The sequence below is a fragment of the Bemisia tabaci genome, chromosome 2, assembly GCF_918797505.1.
Source record: "Bemisia tabaci chromosome 2, PGI_BMITA_v3".
Lineage (NCBI taxonomy): Eukaryota > Metazoa > Arthropoda > Insecta > Hemiptera > Aleyrodidae > Bemisia > Bemisia tabaci.
Window position 1 is genome coordinate 67548643 of NC_092794.1, and position 24246 is coordinate 67572888.

Below are 24246 nucleotides of genomic sequence, written 5' to 3' on the forward strand. Positions count from 1 at the left end.
ACCTCCGTTTTTTTCGGGCTCAGTCAGAAGCTTGCATAATTTTGTCAACTCTGGACGTACCTATCAAGTGGATTGCATTTTGCAACTAGGTACTGCAATTTCTGGCTCAGTTTATACTAAACACTGTATGCTCCACTAGTTTCCCTGCCTACATGAACGTTTTGACAAATGAGCCAGAAATTGTAGTAATGTAGCTCCTCATTGCAAAATGGATTCCAAATGGACCCCTAGACAGGATACAAAGTTACCACACATACCACTACCATACATGTATCTGTATGTACCAAAATTTTACGTAGAATATGATGGACGCATGAAAATTTATTCCAAATATAGCTCCTGAGTGAGAAGATAATGGTTTTTGTGCACATAGATTCACACTTTCCACTCACCAAAAAAACCATAGTCTATTTGAGTCAAATAAAGCATTACACTAATTTTGACATATTTTACAGCAGAAATATTGTCCTCTGCACATACTGACTTTATTGTCAAGATTAAAGGTATCCTGTACCAGAGGAAGAAGAAAATGTGAGTGGAAAAATGCTCTAGCCATTCTCTTGACATATAGGTTGATTTCAATGACTAGTTTTGCCTGCGTTGATTGCGGTTTTCCTCCAAGAGGGCAATTTGAATGTACAAATCAAAATGCAAATTACAAACGTTTATTTCTTACTTAAAGGCTTCCGTATACTCAATGTGTTTTACGTGAAATTTTGATGAGAAAACATGTTCTGTAGTGCTTGATTTCTTGCCTTGTCAAGTGGTCCATTCTTTCTTCGCATACAACACATTCAAATGAAAATTTTATTCAATAATATTTTATTTCTTCAATCAAGAAAGGAAAATAAGGAAATACAATAGGCTTTTGTTTTCAAAATAGATTCTTTACTTCAAACACAGGCTATAAAAGAGTTAAATTTCTTTCTTTTACACATTTTTACACAAACGTAAGTATGTACGTAATTACAAAACTATAGATTTGTGATGATAGGAGTTCTACTAAGATATTGACATAGGTTCAAAGAGAAGTTGTAGGTTGAATTTTGGCAGACATTAGAATTGTTCCTGGACAATCGGGCCTAAAAATAGATTAATAAAAATACTTTAATGGTAAAAAATTAGTAAGAAAGGCTTAGTAAAAATAGAGTTACATTTTCTCTGATTAAAAAAAACGTATCAGGCAGATAGGTAGGCATTTTTAGAACGGCTGTATTAATTAAACGACACAGCGATAGTTTTACATAAAAAAATGAAGTACAGGCCTTTTCGAAATAAGATGAAGGGCAAAAATATGAAGATAAAACATTAAAAGACGTATTGATTAGAGATTAGGCAACTTCATGACATATTTGATATGTACATGTTTGAATTGAAAAATATGATTCATTAATTATCGATATTATTGATGATATTATAATTTGATTGAAAAATGTTCACTGTGTGACAAAGCGCTTATAATATCAAAGAAATGACTGGCAAAAAATTAGATAAGTCCTCACGTTAAGTTCGCCATCATTCACTACAAACTTCTTCATGCAGGATGAAATCTTGATTACTGATTGAAATTGACTTGGTATTGAAAATAGTAGGTAATCAAAGCTGAAATTGAATCTGCCTCAATACCTCCTCAACTAAAGAGCAGCTGCGTAAATTTGGAGAAAAAATTTTGTGAATTAGGCACAGATACAGCATCTACTTTTATGGTAAAAAATGTTACCAACGATCAAGGAAAACAGAAGTCTTCTAATTTTTATAGAATCCAGTTCCATTCTTCATTATAAATTTCGATTGAAGCGATCCATACCTATACAGTTCATAAAACGTTTAAAATTGAATAAAACAGATCAAAAAAAATTTTTTCAACAGTATTTCATTTTCAACACAGATTCTCATCCCCCATTTCTTTCCTTTTCCAGCTGTTTCCTACTTCCAATGAACAAAAATTCCACTCCTGAATTTAACGGAACAATACGTGTTTAAAGTGGCCTTCTCGAATAAGAGCACGTCGTTTTGAAAACCAAGAAGTTGGAAATGGAAAAAATTATAAAAAAATTGGCACTTAGAACTTCAATTTCAGAGAGACAAACAGAGTATGGAAACTAATTCATTAATTTACAGCACAGCCTGGATAGATAGTGATAAAAAGAAGTTAATCTTGCCCTCAAACAGAACCTAACAAAATGAGGATTGGAATTGAATTAGAAAAAACAGTATAACAAAGGAGAAAAAAATTAGTTTAAAGCTCGACATAATGGTTGAGAAAGAAAAATTTAATTTTCACAAGAAAACTTCTGATTTTCTTGAGGAAAAGTTGTGGAAAAAGTTCTTTTATAGGCCAGGTTCAACTTGGAATTTTCTATCAGATAAAAGGATTGGGTTTTTATCAATTCACTGACTGAATACTTTTTTACACTGAGGCAGTTTAGCAAACGAGGCAAATGAATCGAAATCATCCTGACAGAGTAGCTTCCTGGCTACCTAGAATACATTTCGGACGACTAAACATCAAATTATGAGATAAGAAAGAGTTTAACTTTTGGTGTACGGTTGTGGTGTAATGAAGACCTCAAAACTTACAAAATGAAAATCTTCTGTTCGTTGGGTGTAACGAGATATTATTCAGGACGTATGAAAGTCAGTCCAAAAAAGAGCGGGGGGAATCATGGCGGTCACTATTTAGAAATTAAATGAATACAGCAGTTGCTTGATTACTTACAAAAGAAAAGCAGAAAAAATTCTAATTTTTAGTCAAAGAAGTAAAAAGTGACACACATTTGAAGTATAAGAGTAACAAAATTGAATTAATAAGAATTAGGAAGTACTTAAATAAATGCCTCAAGAGTAAGAAAAAGTTAATTAAAAGTAAATTATTGAACTAGGTACATAAATAGAAAAACTAATAAATAAAGTAGCAAAAATAACAAAAAATTACATAAATTACAACCAAGTATACAAATTCACAAAAGATAAGTATAATAAATACAAAATAGACGGAGAAAGTGATTTTTAATTTTTTTTTAAAAAAAAGAAGAAAAAAGAAAAAGGAATAATGGTAAAGTAGAAATTCAATGTGAGTATCAAATCTTAACGAAGGTAAAAAAAAGACACTTAGCATGAAAGAAGGTTCAAATGGGAATAATGAAGGCCTGAGACCTAGTAGGCAAAGTTCTCCATTATGAACAAAAACTGATTGTCGATGGGATTAAATTTTTTAGGTAATTACTGATATGAATAAAAATAACCCTCAGAATGTATAAAAACGTGTTAAGTGTGAGTGAATGAAAAAGAAATTCCTGTCAAAATTGCTGGAGTATTCCAAACGTAACATTTTAACTATTTGCTGCGGAGTATTGCAAATACAACCACTAATTCAGGGGTCTATAATTGGGATTGACACCAGCTATAGCAAACAGCTAAAATGTTACGAGAAATAACACCACTTTAGGTAACTATAAATTAGAGGTCAAAGATCAGAATGAGTTCAACATTCTAGCAAGCTCTAAAAGAACTTCTAAAAAAAAGTGGGTAGAGCTTAACAAATCATGATGAAACCAACACAGGGCAAAAATGCAAATCTTTAATCTTCCTCACTCTTGCAAGAGTTGTGGAGAGAATCGCTTTTTCCAAAAAGTGCATTTCTTCGCAGAAGAGTTTTTTAATGACAGATTTTTTAAAATTAGGTATATTTTACACTTACTGCACGGCAATTCATTGACTAAACTATGAGCCATAGTCAAAAAAATGTATTTAGAATAAACACGCCTCTTTCTTCATCTTAGTTTGCTTCCATAAGGGCAACTCCATGAATTCTTCTTTGGTTACTCCGAGTAGTTCCTAAAACACAAAACATTAAATGAGTTTAGAACAAGTTTGAAAAAAGTACTTATTGCGTATCAACACTACTGCACTTAAGAAATTTCTGCTGGAAGATTTTTGAATGGCGTTCATTAAAGGATAGTAAAAAAAAAGATTCCTCCATGAGAAGAGTAGCATCTCAAGCACCATCAGATTTTACTGGGCTAGCGCGACTGTCTTATTGATTTACTAACAATTTTTGTCCTGAATATGAAAATTTTTAAAACGATATTACTGAGGACATCAACAAGCGCTATCTTTGAAACACCTGAAAACGTGTTGGAATCCCACTCTCCCACCGGTGGTCTCAACTACTTGAGTCCTTGGGACCCAGACAAACATAAAAATTCTTGGGAGCAGGGTTAGGTTCAGTAGCAAAAAATTGTTTGCACAAATAGTTACCTTGAAATGTTTGGGCTCTAAATACAATTCTAAGCGAGTGGGATCCACACCCTCTGGAAGTGGACGTTGGAGCAATACTTCTGGAGGGTACGTTGACTTCGTCAGCCGCATCAATTCCCTTTCCACACTGAGCATTTCGCAAGGTTTCCTCCCATCTCTGATGTTCAACTCAGCAACATCATCTCTATCGATCCACTCTGGAAATAGATTTGTGAATTCAGACGGCTCCAGTCCAGCCCAAACAAGATTCGCCTTTGGACTCTCGCTCGGGTGCGCATTTTTCCAGTAATTCAATACTGTTGCCATGGCTGCTCGTCGCTCTGCTTGCCACCTGATGGCTGCAGCCCCTCTTTGACTTCCACCAGACCCGGCCTCATCTACAGGGCTCTCATTTTCTGGATCCAGAATATCTCCATCTATTGGCCACCAGCCTTGCCACAGCCACAATTCTGTAGATGTATCTAAGAGGAATAGTGCTGCAAACAAAGGAAAATATATTCAGTACTCTCAAGTGGTCTTACTCTCTCAGTTAGTTAGGAATTGATCGAAGCATTGCATAAGATAGTCATCCCAGCTGAATATGAACTGGAATTTTAGGTAAATTTGCAGTACTAAAATTTTCAGAATCTATTAAAATTAAAATGAATCTGTTGTCATGAGGAAAACATAAAATATGCATCTAATGTAGGGCAGAGATCTTTTACGGCATTTATCTCGAAAGGAGCATCACATATTTGCCACCTGTGCAATGAACAAAAAGTTTGGAAAAAACTCTTTGAACCCAAATCTTACCTCAATTCGTTCCATGAGGAAATAAAATTATGAATTCTTTGTAGAAATTTACAGTGGGTCATGCATTTTCTTTTAGTAAGTAGTGCTTTATGTTCTTGCATTTTGACTTTTTCACTATCAAAGAGACAAAATAAATTTTTTTTTAGGAATTATCTCTTAATTTCAAAGTTGCTCTGCTACCTTTTGAAACAAATGTTTCAACAGTGACAATGCAAATTACACACCTACTCAGATCTACTACGATCGGATCTTTGGGACAAAAGGAGATATTGACAATAATGACATGTTTCAGAAATGTTAGGATTTCTACCATTACATTGTTCACAAGCATGTCTCATGACTGATCCCAGACTGTAAGATTCAGTGTAGGTATATTATATATTTTTTCCAAGATGTAGGAAGAAAGTGCCTAGTTGTAGCACTTGATGCTACGTACTTCCTCATAATTTAAAGCGAGAGTTAAAAGGTTAAATCTTGAACACGGTGTCAGGTAGGTGGGGAATATACGGGTGATAATATATGATCATCCATGCAGACAGAGCCCCAGGCACTCCATTTCTCCTTCATGCCACTATATTAAAAAAAATTACACTCAGCGCGAACTCACCTGGTTGACTAGCTGAGTACAAATCTTGCTGCAAGTAAGACCCTGAGTGACTAATGACAGGATCTGCTTGGAAAACACCTAACATGCTTGAGAAGTGGAATAACTTCATAGAACTGAATTCTGTCGAGTCCGGATTCTTCAAAAGTGAATGGTACAGATGACGGTTGTTCCCTCCCAGCCCTGGAAAATAAATTATTGAATTTCAGTAAAGAAAATTTAATAACAGAATTCGCACGTTATATGTAGAGAAAAAAGCTCAACAATTTTAAATGTGAGCAATAATTTTATGCCTTTTGATATTGACACTATTTAAACCTTTACTTGAGTTGGAATGCTCCTCGTCACTTCTTATTTTGCATACATTATGATGCGCTACAAATTGTGAAGGAATTCTTTTCTTTTTTACTTACTTAATAACTTTCTGATAAAAATTAAATGAAAATCTCAATTAGTTTTCTGTTTAAAAAATTAAGTCAGAGCAGATGTTTTCGAAGACCGCAAAAGAGATGCTAGGATTATTTAGCAAATAAAAAATAAATCAATAATAAATATAAAAAAATATTGGAATTTGGAGTGTAGCCGAGTGCTAGAAATAATGTAAAATTTCTTTAAAAAACTTACATTTTATTAAAAAACTTAGACCAAAGCTTTTCGAAGCAAACGCTACATCGTCAGGGTTACAAAATCGATATCACAAAGGCCATAATTTAAATTTCAAACAAGTTAACAGATTTCATTGATGGTAACAATTGATAACAAATCAAAACATCTTACCTTCAAAGAATTCTACAGATTCTTCTCCCTCCAAAAATTCCTTTGTCGAAATTTCTGAGCCAGAAGAAAATCCAAATTCTTGAGGCCGTTTAGACTCCAGGAGTTTAACCACAACATTACAACATTTCTTTGTAATCTTGGGAGATTTAAAGCCATGCCAAACAAAAACAGAACTCTTTTGAGGATTCAATAAAATGAATGATCCGTGACTTCTCAAGTTTTTGATGTTGCATACAACTTCCACTAGCTGCGCTTCATTTTCTCGTTCACCTCGAATCATATACAAACGCCAAGCATCTGAAGAAAAAAGTAAATATAATTGAAAAACTTATGTACGTACATAATAGATCTAAGTTGGGGGAATAAAAATCACTATTGATTGAAATCAAAGGAATGTAATGTCCACATGCTATGCTTGCAATAAAACTCATTTTGACATGGTTAACAAAACAGAACATATCGTTGTCTGTAGCGCCCAGCCCACATTCAAACTGAGGCTCTCAAACTGGCATTAATTCTTCAATTTCTCAGCTAAATCTGCACAAAATTCCTTGAAAATTTCAAGATCTGATCTATGATAAATCCTGAACACATCAGTTACCTTCAAAGATCATCGGCCTGGCAATCTGTGAGAGGCAACAGTCAAAAGTTTCACCGATGAGCCTCTTTGAAGCCCCTAGTTTGTGCATGAGCTGAACGCTGAAGAGAAGAAAGAGGCCATAGCTACGCTATTGTGACATCATGCAGGCTAAAGTATGAAACTACCAGTGTTCTTATGTTGAATAACAATATTCAAAGTAGTATTGAAGAGAACATCCATTGAAGTAGGTGAGCAAGATGTTATTGGTTCAAAGTTATTTTGCATCCAGAGCAGTCTTTAGCTATCAAAGATGCACAGTTTTAATAGGTATGTACAAGGTGGTTCGAAATTACTCTATTTGAAGACTGTTATTGTTTTTCAATACTTCCAGGGGGAACATATGAGAATAAACAAACATATATATGTAATTATAAAATATACAATTTTAATCTTGGAAATTCTTTTGAGTTGAATAGTCAAAATGACTATATTTTTGGAGTTTAAGAACTACTATTTTTATAACTTATGACAATAAATAAAGAAATTTGTTCAGGATTGTGAAAACAGGCAGGAACATCCCTCTTATGAATGTTATTTTCTGATCACCACATCAAGAATAGACGTTTCTACCAAATATGTGCAACTTAAAACAGTTAAGTGGTTATGAATAACTCCCAGCCAAAAGAAGAAATTGATTGAAAAAACATACTTTTTTTGGAAGGTTCAGATCTTTTTCCACGATGAATTACAGCTGAGCCATTGAATAAATTCCAGAATGCTGGAGGTTCATGTCCTTGAATAAGCCGTACTTGAGGACCTCTTTCTTTATCCAGTTCAACTGTCAATAATGCGGCTGCACCCTGCTCATTCAGTGATGCATCTCTACCTTGCCAGATGAAGTAAGCACACCGATCACGACCTGAGACGTTATGCTTTGATGGCATGCCATTCAACTCTCGTCCTGTAATTAAACAAAATGGAAAACAAGGTTTTTTAGGATGAATATTTCAAGAAACACAGACTGCTGAAAACATGATAAAGGACAAATTAAATGTATGGGATTATTTAAGATAAGGAAGGAATTCCTTTTAACCATGCTGCACTGACCGATTTAGTGACCTTGGCTTTTATTATTCCTTGAATTTGATGATTCTACCCAAAACGAATAGTATGTATTGATTACAGCCACTTTTTTGGAACTCATTACAAGACGGAATATTGAAGACCCCAAATCAGTCAATAGGAACCTGTCAGAGTTGCCGACAAATTAAGAAAATGAGATTCCCTGACAAATTTTTTTGAGATTCCCTGATGTCCGAGGATGTGCAGAATAAAAGATATGAAAATCGCCTTTTCCATCCCAAGTATGCAACATTTGTTGTGTGTAACTTCAAAAACATACTAATAAGCTTCTAAAGGATATTTATAAAATTGTCATACTGAGCTGGGTGACGACTCACTTTACTTGTTCCATTTTGGCAGTCATGGTAATGATCTTCCTCTACTGTTGAACTGCTAATTAACTGAAAAAGCTTCAAAATGGGGCTTCTGAGCAGAGAAAATTTGAAAATTGAGGATGTGCCAGAGATCTCCGAGGAGGTAAGCATTTTGATGGAAAGAAAAATTCATCAACTATTGACACTAACCTGTAACTGAGACCGTGTACAGCCACTGAATAATGTAACTGTCTCCTGAGTAAAACTGTCCGACCGAGGAATCTTCAAGTTTTGCACCTTCAAATTCCTCAATACGCCACATGGAAACATTGGTTGTTTTAATTGCAAAGTAACGTCTTGTTTCATCATCGTAATACTCAGTCCCCCTTCCAAGATGAGAGCCTTCGAGAATGAAATCTGGTTCCGGCTGCTTCCAATTCTGCATTTCTAATATATCACAGGGTTTTAAGTCTAAGTTTGCCACCATTTGCTTCTCGTCTTCTTCTTGACTCTTTGTACGGATTACTCGGTTAAAATCGGGCCAATCTAAGAACTTTTCACGGAACAAAACTGTTTCCATATGCTGAGTTACTTTACCAATTAAAGTAAAAGATGGTCGATTTGTTCCAGTTTTATCGAGAGACTTGGGACCTTGAGTCCTTGAGCCTAAACTTAAAGAAGCATTTATTGGTGAAATATCACAGTCGGTATAATCGTAGCCTTCATCCCATAACTCTTGTGCTAGTTTTGAAGCTATTTTGCGTCTTTCCATACTGGCATTTTTGCCATTCCAAACATACAGCTCTGTTCCAAAGTCAAAAACTAATATTTTATTGGCATCCAACATTTCAATCTTTGGGATGTTGCCCCAAAACTTTTCAACTGGTACAAGTTCATCGCCGTCCACTTCATATATCATGTTTGTTCCAACGAGAGAAATTTCATAAATTTCATCTTCATCTAAATGACCAGCATTTTCGGCTGAAACCAAGACAGCAAAATATGAGAAATCAACAAGTTAGAAATTAAAACGTTTATATGTTATCTATCAACGTCGCAGAGCATGAGGCTGCGCTGTGAAAGCGGCTTACTGTATGTATATCTTATCTATCTACAGTTAAGGGAATAATAGTTTAAGTCACATTCTCATTTTCTGTTCTTAATGCACTTACATTAGATAAAATTGATCTATTTCTGTTCTGTTAAATACATTTAAGGTTTTTTAAATTTCTGATGGACTGATTTAATGGCTACGTCATTTGATATTTGGTGGTTTTACCCAGAACAAATGAGCTGTATTAATATGGATCATTTTGCTGTACCTTTTGAGAGCAGCATGATTTAACAGTGATACATCAAATGAAGTGGCCTTTAAGTTAGTTTATGATACTAGAACTTTTAATTTTACGACTCCATCTTATTCTATTGTAAGTGATCATCCATCATCAAATACATACGCATTCCTGAAGTTTCACCATTAAAATACATCTAAATGCAATAATACCAGGCATTTAATTGAGAGTTTCTTGGCATTTTTCTCACTAACAACTAGAGGTGTCGTCAGATAAGTTGAGATTTGTTTACTTTCGATTTGCAGGCGTTTTTGCGCCACTACTACCCACATGAAAACATGCAACTCTCGCAGAGGCGATAACACAAACTTGGATAGGGTTTTTAATACTTTCACACCTTGTAACACTTTGATTTTTAGCCAAACAGAGATCACAACCACATAAAAATTGCGGATTATAACTGATAAGTAGTTGTTTTACGATGCGGTCATGAGACGGATGTTTTTAAGGTGGATAAAAGCGAACGACACTTTGTGCAGAGGTGTAAATTTGTTGCCTGCGCCTCCAAATTGAAAGTAAACAAATGTCAACTTATCGGACAACACTTCTAGTCACCTAGATTATTTATTTTAGTTTTTCAGAGTCTTCTTTATGAAACACAAAGTACAAAAAAAAAGTCCAGACAGTTATCTTTCACTGATAGGTAGGCAATTTCTAAAATTAGGATACCGTCGTAATTTTTGCAAGCGTTTGGTGGAATTGGTTCACTTAAATTGAACATTCTTTGACAACTGCATAAAACTATAGGAGCTTTCTAATTAAGCAGGAAGGATGAGATGGTCATTTTCCCACCCGATTGAAAAATAAACCTTACCTTCAATTTTACTTGCATCCTTTTCAGATGCACCGAGAAGAGTCCAAAACTTCTCCTGATGAATTGATTTTTTCCCATCATTAATTGTTATCACATTATTAGCACCAATATAACCGAGGTCTTTGGTTTGAGCAATATGAGCAGCAACCTCTCCTCCTCGGGATCGTTCAATCACATTCGAAAATTCACCCAACCAGAGATATATCTGCAAAGACAAATACAAAAATGTAGCAGGATTTTTAGTTTAAAAAAATAAATACGGCAGAGGTACAGGTCATTTAGGCTCTTTAATTTAGCACCTAGGATGATGATTTCGAGAGAGACTTTGAAGAAATCGATTTTATGACAAGACTGAAGACAGGTATACATGAACACAATACAGGATCACAAAAATATTTAATAAGATCATTTGTAAAATCCAGCGATCATAAATAAAATACTTAAAATTTGTATTTTTCAAATACCTAAAAAGTGGGAGAAATGTAGAATTAGCAAAGGAATTGAAAATGTACATGCAGATTCATTAACATTATTCCCAACAAAAATAAAGAGAGAAAAATCTTGCTTCGCCAAAGGACTATTGAACTATTATTGCTGGCAACACTTTGGCATAAACACGTTTGCCATTTTCTTAAAATTGCATTATGTAGAAATCTGGAAGATTTTTTGATAAATCATCGGTTATTTAGATATCCACTGTTTTTCAGACCACTGAGAAGAAATGATACTCTTTAAACTTTGATTTACTCCATTTCTCATTTAATTAGTGCAGAAAAAAAGTCAAGTCAAGATTAAAGGACTGCACTGCTTTCATTTCACATCGGTTTCCGCTTTTTCATTTCTTGGGATGTACAATTTGCAATGGTCATGCAAAAAAACAGTTGAAGGAAAACGATATTCAAATGACTTTCTCAAATCCATCACCGAACAAAATGTAGACGCACAAAATTGGTGAAATATTTAAATCATTATGGATGGATGCTTTTAGGTGAGCCATAGTGGTTCTTGATGGCAAAATATTGTCCATTGGACCTTTACGCGAAGTTTTTCACTGTTACATTTTGAGAATTGGGTTTAATTTTTTTACAGCAATCTAGTTATAATTTACCTCATTTGGTGTGACAAGAACGAAAGTGTCTCCTTTATTGATGGACTTATAAGTTGGTTCTACCAGTCTTGTCTGTACATGTCTGCGACCTTTGACGAGTAATAACATGAGATTCTTGTAAGGCAACATAGGAGCATTTGACTGCAGTGACGGCTTTTTTAATGAGACTGCTGTAAAATCCTCTTTGCTGGCAAGACCAGCTAAGGCCTCCACTGCCAAATTTGAGTTCTTGGATACTGTGACAAAAAATTCTTGATTTTAGATGTTTGACATTAGCACAAGTAAAAGAAAAGCTAGGAGAAAAAAATTATAAAATGGAAGAGTGAAGGAAAAATAATGTTTGTTCGGGGCTCCAAGAAAAAAAAAGCAAGCTTAAACACGCAACGGAAACATTGTTAAATCCTTTTGAAAAATTGCAGTTAAAATAAAATTTTCCAGTGATACCATTCGATAATTCATACTGACAGGCTATATATGTATGTCCTCATTATTATGACGATACTATAATTTTTTCTGGGTTTTAAATGTTTTTCTATGTTAGAATGATTGTATAAAAAACTAATAACAGGCATTTAAGTATAAGTTTGGTATTTACCAAATTTTACATGGTTTGTTGAAAGTATTTCATGAAATTGATGGTAAAATTTGATTACAAATCTTTGAAATGACAGGACCAAATTCATTAACCATACTTACATTTTTCTACATTTAACATACGCAAATCTTTTTCTGCTACACCATGTATTATTTCTGTATATTCTTGCTTGAGATCTTTTCTTTCTGCCAGAACTTTTACAGGATTGCGAGAAGCTTCTCTCCTTCGTTGAACCTTTGTTGTTCTTCTTTGAACAAGCCTGGAAAGAGAGTTGGAGGTTAGTTCTTTCAATTGAGAAGCGCCAGTGATGGATATTTATTTTGAGCGACACTTCTTGTGCAACTGTCCTGCTGAAAGGTGAGTGCTCGAAGCAAAAATGAGAAAATACTTCTTTGTTTGGGGGAAAGCACTAATTACTAAGTAATGAACTAGGACAAAGAGATTGATATAGACCAAAAAACTAAAAAGTGATCTCATGAAACAAGTGTATGGGTACTTCCTCCTCTGTCACATAGTCATATTCCGCTTGAAGGAACGTATTTCGATTGTGCTGTTTCGGTATTTCTTACTGAAATTTTATTATTATAAAGGAGAATTAATTTGCCTGCAATTTCCAGTGATCATTCTTTACTTTTGCAAGCAAATCACTAAAATTTGCAGAATTTGTGAGATGGTGCGATATGGTACCATGGAAATATAAAATGTTCGTAAAAATATGGAGACAGTGCTAATGAGTTACATTCCTTCATTCAGGAGATGATTATATTTTAAACTGAGTCATGTTGAACACCACCATAAAACTGTATTTTAATTATAACATCTGTCTGTTTGCAGACTTTAGACCACAAGGAGCTTCAGGGATGCAACAGGTGAAGTCAGAGCTGAATTAAAGGGCTGGATGTGGAATTTCATTTTATCGTAAAAAGTAGTCGAAAGTTAAGTGAACAATTTTAAACTACTCACTTGGGTAAAGATGGATCTATTTTTAGCTCATCTAAATCAAAACTGTTCACATCAGTTGATGAAGTGGAATCTACTGTTGGAGCAGCACTGAAGAACAATGAAAAGCTGTCATCATAAGTATTTGGAACTTCAACTTTAGGATGATCTTGATTGGTTTCTGAAAAGAAATTGAAATGAAAAGGTATCTCAGAGGGTTTGTAAAAAATAAGAATGTTAGGGCGACGAAACTGAATTTGCACTGATACATTTACAGCTGCCACCACAAGGCAGGGGCTTAAGATTAAAATTATAAAATCTGATGAATTGTGAAAAGCTAGTATATTCTCATCTTTTTAACTGAGGTTTTACTTGGTTTTAAATAAAATTGATTTTTTGCACGTTCTCATGTGTCTTTGTAAAAAAAATATTAAACATTATATGAAGTGCATTAAAAAAAAGAGAATATTTTTTGAAAATTTTGATTTTGAAGCTGTCACGTGTAACACTCGTGAATTATTTATTGAAAAAAAAAATTTAAGAAAGAGCAACTTGCCTAAAATCATTGCAATAGTAAACAGAGAACGTTAAAAAAGTTGATGTTACTCAGCTTCACCCCATTAAGTATTGTATAGAATAAATAACATTGAAGAGATACCTTGGCTGAAATATGTTAAATAAAAATAGAAAACGAAAAGGGACCGCTCATTGAATATGTAAATTGCGATCCCCTTTCCCCCGCATAGTAACATTTTTATTATGTAGGTCCCTTTTCTTTAGCATGTAAAAAAAAGGTGGCAAAGTGCTCTCTTCAACTCCCTCCCCCTGAACCATAACATATTTCATGAGCAGCCCCTAACTAGATTTGAAGGGAACTAGATTAAAAGCTTAAGTAAATAAAATTTTCCTGAGCTACGTACACCAGAATGTTACTTAAAATTAAGATTCTATCCCCAATGGGAGAAAAAAATGCCGATAGGAAAGTACACCAAATGACTGAGGTATAGTCTGTAGTAAGCCATTCCTCATAATAGAGTTCAACTCATTCTCACCTTTTATGACTAAATTTATTTCTCCATTCAATTTTGATGGACTCTTTTTTATATTTATTTCGGGAACAGCTATTGTTGGCGAGTGGCTGCTTTCATCAGATTCAGAGGAGTCGTTTCCACCGGTGGTCACTGAAACATCAGAACAATCAGAAACATTGAATTTCTCACCATGAACCTAAGAGAAGCAGAGGAAGGATTGATTCCACAATAAAAATACATAAAAAATCCTTATCAAGAGGTTGGTATCATTAATAGGAGAGCCAAGTGATGTTACTGATTTTGACCTCTTTAAATTTACATTTTTAGAATTGTTTGTGACAAACGTAAGGGCTGTTTCCAACAGCTGCAGAAAGTTCAAGGAGGACACACTTTATTATTTCATTCATTCTGTTCTACAATTGAGTGAAAACCGTGCAATTTCTTGTTCTTTCTAACATGGCTTTGCGAAGGAAAGAAATTGAGTGAAAATTGGGCATCCCTCCCTTACCCTCAGGACATTAAAATACTTCCATCAATTTGAATTCGCTCACATCAATAAATTTCTTCTTTTTTGCGCTTGTGCGTTCCAATATTGACTATTTCGATGACCAAATTCTGGCAGCAGAGGACAATACAAAGGACACGAAAAAATTTTAAATTAAAAAAAGAAAATATGTACCCATTACGTATCAATCATTCCAAAACAGAAATGCTGAAACATGCTGCTACAGGGTTACTAAGTAGAGCAAGTTTGCACACATCTGGAGTTGAAAGGGAAAACAAAATTATATACTTTCTTGAGGGGACTTTCTCTCTCTTGTTTTTCCATTCTTTGAATGAAAAATTTGCAGAAAGAAAAAATCTGATCTGAAAAATTTTGAAGAAAAAATCTCATTGCTGCACCGAGGAGTGCTTGCTGAGCTGTGTTCACGGCATTTATAATATTTTTTTTTATGATAAAGAGCATTGTACCAAAATAGATTTGAGAGTTAAAAAATCTATGGCCTTGTGACGTTATCAGGCAGCATTTCCCGTTTACACATAGGTAACTTAGCAGATTAGGTCATTTGCTCATACCTACCTCCTCTAGGTAATAATTGTTAATTTCAGAAAGCAAGGATATTCCCATACTCAGTTCACTTGATAGGCTTTTCTTAAACTTGGAATTCAAAAAATTACTGACACCTGCAAATTCTCCATTCTTGTGATTGGATCGCATTTAGCAGAAAAAAACCAGCGCAATTACAGTGTTATTAAAATGCTGCTTCTTCATAATTATCTAAAAAATCTCCAAAAATAGCAAATAGTTTTTGCTACTAAATAATTTTTGTTAATTTTAAAGAGAAATAATTCTGTAAGTTTTGATACAGTACATATATTTCGTATTTTTGAAAGAGAAAAAGAAGTCGCACAATTTTGATAACACCGTAATCACGCTGGTTCCTTTTTGCTACATGCAGTCCAATTTATCAACGGCAAAAGGACCACACTTGGAGCAGAAAGGAACCAAACCACATCAGCTACTGCCAAATTTAATTCGGTAGTTTAATTTTCTACGTGAAGCGGTTGTGCGGATTTTTGTGCAAAATTCAGTGAAATTTCTGCATAAGAAGAAAATTTTTAAAAAGCTTCAAAGAAATCCGCATAAACGTTCTCTTGTAAAAAACTGAATCGCCCGATTAAATTTGACAATAGCTGATGTGGCTTGGTTCCTTTCTGCGAAACTCGGTCCATTTTGCAGTAAGGAACCACTGGGTATTCCTGGCTCATTTTAGAAACGACATATATGTCATTGGTTTCCCCATGCGGAAAGGCGCTTTCTCGGAAGAGCCAGAGATAGTGATTCCGTATTGCAAATAATGTAATCCAAATAAAGTTTCCTGACTGTTCTCTAGGTTTTGCAGGTGGCTAACAACCCTGCACTGGAAAAAAAAGAATCTTAAATTTGCCGCCAAAAAGTATTTCTTCTTAGATCAAGAATTTTGCTGGTTAATATAAGCTACTTGTTTGCTTAACCCAAGCATTATTTTTCTTGAATCAAGAAAAAGTCAGTTTAAAGCAAGATAAAGAAAATTCTTGGCGGCAAATTCAAGAATTATCATGCTTGATCCAAGCTACTTTTTTTTTCGGTGCGGTGCATTTCAACGAGTAGTTACTTACCAGTTTTGCTCTTGAACCTGGTGGGTTTGGGGACCTTCTTCTTGCGCTCGAGAACGGGGGATGCGACTGCGGGGACGAGAGAGGGGTTGGGTTCGGCGTTGGCGCCTTTCATGCGGCCGGCGACGGAGAACTGGACGGCGTCGGTGGGTCCGACGCGCTTTTTCCAGCCTTGCGCCGCCGTTTCCAGCTTTCCCAGCCGGTCGGCCAGGCCGCCTCCCTCGCCGCTCCCATTGACGCCGTGCCCCAACTCCGCCGGCGGGGACACCGACTTCGGGATCACCGGCTGCCGCAACTGCTTGCTCAACAACTCCTGCGCCTCCTGCCGACAGAAAATCAAAAATACGCAAATCAAAAGGATGCATTTCATTAACGCCAACGATTGTTGCGTACATTTAGCAACAATCAGAACTATTGAATGACTATTCGACTTCATACTATATGCAATAATATTCATAATAATGCTGTGGATATGACTTTATTCACACGGGTTTATATCGTTACAATGCGTATGTGTATAGAACTCTGTTACCACGGAGAATATCTGGTTGAAGCTTAATTAGCTTTAACAACGATGAACCACGGCTGAGAACAGTGTACCGTGAAACGTACGAAGGGAACGTAAGATTCGAAATTTCAGAGAAATATTTCATGAAATTTCCAATGGCTGTGAAATATTTCATATTTTCAGGGGCCAGAGTATGCAACCCGCACTCAAACACACAAAAATAGAAGAAAGTCACAATTTTTACATTTTGCGACACACATGAAAAGGAACCAGTATTTTTCAATACCTTTCATAAATTTCTGCAATTTCATGAAATATATTTGTCGTGAAATTTCAAGATTATATTTTTCAAGAAATTTTGCCACCTTGTCTGAGAAAAGTCAAAAGTGGTAATTCGGTGTTCAAAATTAGGGGTACACCTCCTGGCTGCTAGGACGTGGCCAGGGTGGCATGAAACGTAATAAAGAAATGAAAGATTGGAAAATTCAGTGAAATTTTTCATGAAATTTCACGAGGCTGTGAAATATTTCATACTTTTCAGAGGCTAGAGTATGCAACTCGCACTCAAACACACAAAAATAGAAGAAAGTCACAATTTTTACACTATGCGACACACATGAAAAGGAACCAGTATTTTTCAATACCTTTCATAAATTTCTGAAATTTCATGAAATATTCCTCGTGAAATTTCAAGATTATATTTTTCATGAAATTTTGCCACCCTGTCTGAGAAAAGTCAAAAATGGTATCGTCGCAAGGATGAATAGACCGCGTGAAGTAGAGAGGAACCACGCCACATCCGCAACTGCCAAATTGAATCGGGCAATTCGATTTTTTACACGAAAACGGTTGTGCGAATTCCAGTGAATTTTTTGCATGTTGCGAAGTAAATTCAATGATCCATTACAATGATTTCGCGATGGTTCTATTAGAGGTAAACTTATGCTGTGAAAAAAAACTCCGTACGTGGAGCCAAGAGCAAGATACAACTATATCAACTTCGGCGTAGCTCAAATTGCATAGCCATCAAATCGAAGGCGAAATGAAACTCGCGCCGCATTAACGCTAGTACTAGCTGCACTGACAATAATGAGTGCATTCGACTTCAAGTGATAGAGTGGTGGACAAATTAAAGGTATTTGACCTGGGAGTCACTCTATACCAAAAAAGAACAAACGAAGAACAAGCATCGATAAAATGTTCAAATCTGATTGGATATTGCTTTCGCCTTTAATCTTCTCACTGTTTGATCGTGCCTACGTTGCGGCAAATTACGATTAGAATATAATAGAACTACTGCTCCACATCCGAGTGTCAAAACTTGGATGATAGAGAACAAAATTTGGTGAGGAGAAGAGGGGTCAAAAGTTAGAAATATCTAAGAGAACCCGAAAATAGATCAAAATGGACCAAAATGTCTCTAAAAGTAGATAAACTTTGGAATGCCACTCCCCTTGGTTTTTCGTCGGATGTTCATGCTTACCGTTCAATTTGCATGATTATATTGAACGTGCATTCAGGCGCGCCATAATTTTGTCATCTGCAAAGGAGGAGTTGCGTTTTGGGCCTTTTCCGGCCCCACCTGGATTTTGCTAAATGTTTCATATTTTCAAAGGACTAGTTTTAGGTAGACTCTGTGCCAAATATTAGACCGAACGGAGCCCATGCAAGGGCGCAGCAGCGCCTCAAACCCAAAATCCTGGAATCGAAAAACAATTATTTTCGTCGACTTTTTCGACTGTTATCACTCTTCCAGCGCATGATTCTTATGTATTTTTTTGCGTACATTTCGTTTCTGGCCTTTTGAAAGGCTTCCGATAAATTTTAAGGGGCCTTATGGCCCATTGTTGCCATTTTTGGCCCATTTTTAGGGGTTTTTTCCATTTAACTCATTCAAAACTCAACTTAATCCAAAAACTGTGTACATTTTTGAAAAGTACGTAAAAAAATGAATAAAAAATGTTCAGTAAAATTTTTTCCTATGTTGCCAAATTTCCGAGAAAATTGGTCCCAAAGTGTCGAAAACGGCAAAAAATTGATAAATCGCCGCGTCTAAGGTTCAAGAAAGTGGAGTACATTTTTCATACTGTACCAGATAACAGCTCTTATCCATCCATACAACATACTAAAATATCATAGTTGTACCTGGATTCCCACGATGTGAAAATTGACCGAGATGTCGATTTTAGCGGCCTTTTTATACTTGAAGGCAGCTCTTTTGAATGTTCTTCGACCTTAGTCACCCTCTATGGGTGTGTACTATATGTATTTTTCTACGTACTTTTCATATCTGGCCATAAAAATGGCTTCCTGTGAGTTTTAAAAGGCCTAACGGTCCATTGTTGCCAATTTTCACCAATTTTTAGGGGTTTTTTCAAGTTTACGTGTGTGAAACTTAATTTAATCTAGAAACCGTGTACAATTTCGGAAAGAACGTAAAAAAATACATAGAAATGTGATTTGTACCTTTTCCCTACGTTGCCAAATTTTCGAGAAAAATCGTCCTGAAGCGTCAAAAATGCCAAAAATTGGATTAATCATCACGTCGGAGGTTCCAGGAAGTGAATTATGACATTCATGTGGATCGTGGGACACTTTCTCCACGCATTTTCTGTTCTTCGGTATATTTGGCCTGTGGCAAGCATCTTGAGAACCAAGGATTATCTCGCGGTTACAGGAATAAAGAGGTGAACTGGAGTGAAGGATAAAGTAAAAGCACCTTGAGGGCCCGTTTTGTCACGTTCATCTGCGCCATTACATGTTCCTTGAGATGCATTGCAATTTTCCATTTTCGATACGTTATTTGTAGTGAAAAAAAACTTGAAATTCACTTCCTGGAACCTCCGACGTGATGATTAATCCAATTTTCGGCATTTTTGACGCTTCAGGACGATTTTTCTCGAAAATTCGGCAACGTAGGGAAAAGGTACAAATCACATTTCTATGTATTTTTTTACGTTCTTTCCGAAATTGTACACGGTTTCTAGATTAAATTAAGTTTCACACACGTAAACTTGAAAAAACCCCTAAAAATTGGTGAAAATTGGCAACAATGGACCGTTAGGCCTTTTAAAACTCACAGGAAGCCATTTTTATGGCCAGATATGAAAAGTACGTAGAAAAATACATATAGTACACACCCATAGAGGGTGACTAAGGTCGAAGAACATTCAAAAGAGCTGCCTTCAAGTATAAAAAGGCCGCTAAAATCGACATCTCGGTCAATTTTCACATCGTGGGAATCCAGGTACAACTATGATATTTTAGTATGTTGTATGGATGGATAAGAGCTGTTATCTGGTACAGTATGAAAAATGTACTCCACTTTCTTGAACCTTAGACGCGGCGATTTATCGATTTTTTGCCGTTTTCGACACTTTGGGACCAATTTTCTCGGAAATTTGGCAACATAGGAAAAAATTTTACTGAACATTTTTTATTCATTTTTTTACGTACTTTTCAAAAATGTACACAGTTTTTGGATTAAGTTGAGTTTTGAATGAGTTAAATGGAAAAAACCCCTAAAAATGGGCCAAAAATGGCAACAATGGGCCATAAGGCCCCTTAAAATTTATCGGAAGCCTTTCAAAAGGCCAGAAACGAAATGTACGCAAAAAAATACATAAGAATCATGCGCTGGAAGAGTGATAACAGTCGAAAAAGTCGACGAAAATAATTGTTTTTCGATTCCAGGATTTTGGGTTTGAGGCGCTGCTGCGCCCTTGCATGGGCTCCGTTCGGTCTAATATTTGGCACAGAGTCTACCTAAAACTAGTACTTTGAAAATATGAAACATTTAGCAAAATCCAGGTGGGGCCGGAAAAGGCCCAAAACGCAACTCCTCCTTTCCTGACTTTCCCGGACTCCAAAATTTTCTAATTCCCTAACCTTCAAACAAAATGTCCGCTTTTTTTTATTTTTTTTAAAAAAAAATTCGCTGACTTTTGTTAAATTTTGGACAAAATTCTCTTGTATGAGGAACAAATCAGAGAAAAAGGCATTTAGTAGCTACTTAAAAGATGGCAAGCCTTGAAAATGCCCAGTAAGGGCGTAGACAGTCAGAAGATCAATGATATATTTTGGTGATCAGCAGACGAGTCAGAAATGCCCTTACTTTTCCCACGAATGGACCACTAGACAAGGTACGAATTTCAGCATTCTGATACATGTTTCTTCACCAAAATTTCACGTAGAACACGATGCGCACAACGAAAATTACCGAAATCAACTCCTTACGAAGATATTCAATAATTCTTGATGCGTGAATTCAAACCACCCGCTCATGAAAACTCAATGCTCTACGTGAGTCACATCGCGCGCGAAACGTTATCATGAACGTATCTGCGATAAAAAAAATCTGGCAACCTCAATCTTGACGCTTTGGCTCAACTGTAGCAAATTGCTTATAGTTTGAATAACACATGGTGGGAAATGAACATTGCTCGATTGAAAAGATTGCTGAAACCGTTGTAGTGCGCGATTCGACTCACGTAGAGCTTTGAGTTTCTTGTGAGCGGGCAGCTCAAATTCCCTGCAACCAGTGCGAGATAAAAACGTTAATATCTTCGTTAGGAGCTGATTTCAGTAATTTTCGTTGTGAGAATCGTGTTTTACGTAAAATTCTGGTTAGGAAACATGTATCAGATTGCTTAAATTCGTACCTTGTCTAGTGGTCCATTCCATGACTTTTCCCACGAATTTCCTGACTTTTCCCGGTCGTCGCGAATAACCTAACTTTCCCTGATTTCCCTGATTTCCCCGATTTCCCGGACGGCCGGTAACCCTAGTTATTGGTTACTCCCTCTCCTCTAAGAGGGTTTATTTGACCTGGAGTTGGTTGCTGATCTGCTGATCCGGAAGAAGTTCCGACGGCGCCGACGCGACGTCAGAGCCACATTCGGAACGGCGCGAGCGCAAATTAAAAAGTCAAGGTGAGTGGACGGCACCAACTGGCGACTACTGGCGAGCGACTGGCTAGCCATCATCAAAACATCATGACAATGCTCGCACGATGAGACCAAAATTGTCGTCTTTGTCACCGAATCTCCGATGCTACTTCGTACATCTTTAGGCCTTGTCTCCACGAGCCGTTTCGCGAGATTTGTCCCAGGGAAAAATCCCACTTACGAAGCTGGGAAAAATATTGAGTTAGTCAATATTTTTCCCAGTACCAAGTATGGTACTTGTACCCCTAGGACCCATTGAGAGAAGAAGAAGAAGTGAAAACGAATTGTGCGATATTTTATTCATTACTACATTGTTCATGTTTGTTTAGTTAAAAAATGTGTCTAATTGTCAATTGAGTGCAATTATTATTTTAATCCCGGTCAAATACTCGACTTTAACTAATTTATCTTCCCGCGCAAACTAGTCGCAGGACTGCAAAGAGCCCCGTCCCGTGGAGACGGTAACTGGGAAAAATCCCAGAAGTTTCATTCCTGCGATTCGAACTTGGGAAAAATCCCATGAAAACGTCCCGTGAAGACAAGGCCTTATACCTTGTAAGCTGAAAGAAAACTGGGTCAAATCACTGACCTTTCTGACTTTTTTACATGTTTGACTATGCTCGTAATATTTTTGAGAAATCCTCAGATTTTCCCGGCTTAAAAAATAATAATAAAAAAAAAAGAATGTAGACTGACTCAAGCCCCACTGTTGATGCTATAAAATAATATCGATATCAAATCACTATCTATAGACTGTCATTGTCACCAATTTAGTCTCCTTCATGAATGAGTGATGCAACGAGCGCGACTCGTGTACTTGCTTAAACCCTTTCAGTAGCACATAATGTCAAATTTCTTACAAAATAAAAATTCTAAATAAAAAACATTTTCCGAATCCTGGATCGAACATTTTCCAGGCGGTTAGAGACCCTCAACTCGGCACCAACAGGAAAACAGTTTATTTGGACGGCGCCACATCAGCTAATGCCAAATTTAATTGAGCAATTTGAGTTTTTACACGAAAACGATTGTGCAGATTTTTGAGCAAATTTCAGTGAACTCCCTGCTTAGTACGAGGCTAATTCCTTAAATTTTCAAAGGAATCCGCACAAACGTCCCCTTTAAAAGATTAAATTCCCCAGTTTTTGGCAATGGCTGAGGTGCGGCTCGGTTCCTTGCTCACAACACTGGTAAAAAAAACCTCTTGGTTCAAGAGTGCAGTTTCTTGTCGCCGAATTTAAGAGTCTGGACTCTTGTTTCAATGCAAAATCCGCTTGAAACAAGAGTTAAAGACTCTTAAATCCGGCGACAAGAAACTGCACTCTTAAGTCAATGCACCGAAGCATTGGTCCTAGAGGTTTTTTTTTATCAGTGAACGCGGTGCATTCAGAGCAAAAACCTCATCAACATACCTTAAACCTGAGCTGCGTTTCGTCGATAGGCTCCGGCGAAGGGATCATCTTGAAGAGATCGTTGTTGACGGAGAATTTATCCTTGAAATGAGCGGCGAGGATGTTGCGGTTCTTCTGGGTGAGCCGCATGTTGGCTTTGTTCTTGATTTCCCGCTGAAACGCCTCGCTCGGGGACTCGCTGGAGCAGCGCCGACCCTTCCCCGCTTCAGGGTCATCCCTTAAGTTCTGGGCCGAGAACCCCCCGCCGATCCGCGCCCGCTGGGCCTCCAACCCGGACCCGAGGACGCCCAGGAACTCCGCCGGAAGGGATTTCCGGTAGAACTTTTTCAGATTCGCCATGTCCCTCGAGTTATCCGTCGTGTCCCTCGGGCCGAAATCCGAGTGGCGCCGTACGTCACTCGTCACCAAAAGGGACAGTCGATGATTTCCGACGGATTTCTCCCGTTTCAAATCACCTCCTGAGGGAGCTTGTTCACAAGAGCTTTCGTCGACGATGACTTGAAAGTTCCGTCCGAATCGGGAAGATTCTGCTTCTTCATTTGAGATGCTCCTAGAGATGCTCACTGGAGATTCGGAATTTTTGTCTGCATCACTAACTGACTCTTCGTTTGAAGCTCGTCTGACTTTCAACTTCTTCAGCCTCGCCTCTAGTTCCATTTGAAAGGCAGTTTTGACTTTCGTCTTTTCGCCAGGGTTTTCCTCCTCGGCAGGTTCGTTGGTTGACGGACTCTCCCCAAGATTCGTGCTGCCCGGAAGATCATTTTGAGGAGGACTCTCGTCTTTTTTGCTATCCTCTCCGAAAGATTTCGATTTTTTAGCCTGACTGTCTTCCTCGGCCAAAGGCTCACATGACTGGTTTTTAATTTCGTTGACGATGGATTTTCCTTGAAGCAATATTCGATTGATATCGTCTCGTATACCTTGTTCGGGATAAT

The 24246-nt window shown here is 36.7% G+C and overlaps 1 protein-coding gene across 6 annotated transcripts in view; it reads right to left on the reverse strand.

Moving 5' to 3' along the window:
• Positions 1-866: 866 nt before the first annotated feature.
• The window catches only part of Svil (Supervillin), a 390519-nt gene continuing 367139 nt past the window's right edge, over positions 867-24246 (reverse strand). For all 6 annotated transcript variants that reach the window (XM_019058279.2, XM_019058276.2, XM_072296132.1 and 3 more), the window contains 12 exons: positions 16449-16767; positions 14310-14438; positions 13282-13438; positions 12420-12577; positions 11724-11959; positions 10616-10820; positions 8660-9430; positions 7723-7974; positions 6434-6730; positions 5660-5839; positions 4261-4736; positions 867-3837 (listed from right to left, as the gene is read on the reverse strand). In XM_019058279.2, coding sequence (XP_018913824.2) covers positions 3751-3837; positions 4261-4736; positions 5660-5839; positions 6434-6730; positions 7723-7974; positions 8660-9430; positions 10616-10820; positions 11724-11959; positions 12420-12577; positions 13282-13438; positions 14310-14438; positions 16449-16767 — 3267 coding nt within the window. In that variant the 3' untranslated portion in view covers positions 867-3750. The remainder of the gene's footprint in view (positions 3838-4260; positions 4737-5659; positions 5840-6433; positions 6731-7722; positions 7975-8659; positions 9431-10615; positions 10821-11723; positions 11960-12419; positions 12578-13281; positions 13439-14309; positions 14439-16448; positions 16768-24246) is intronic.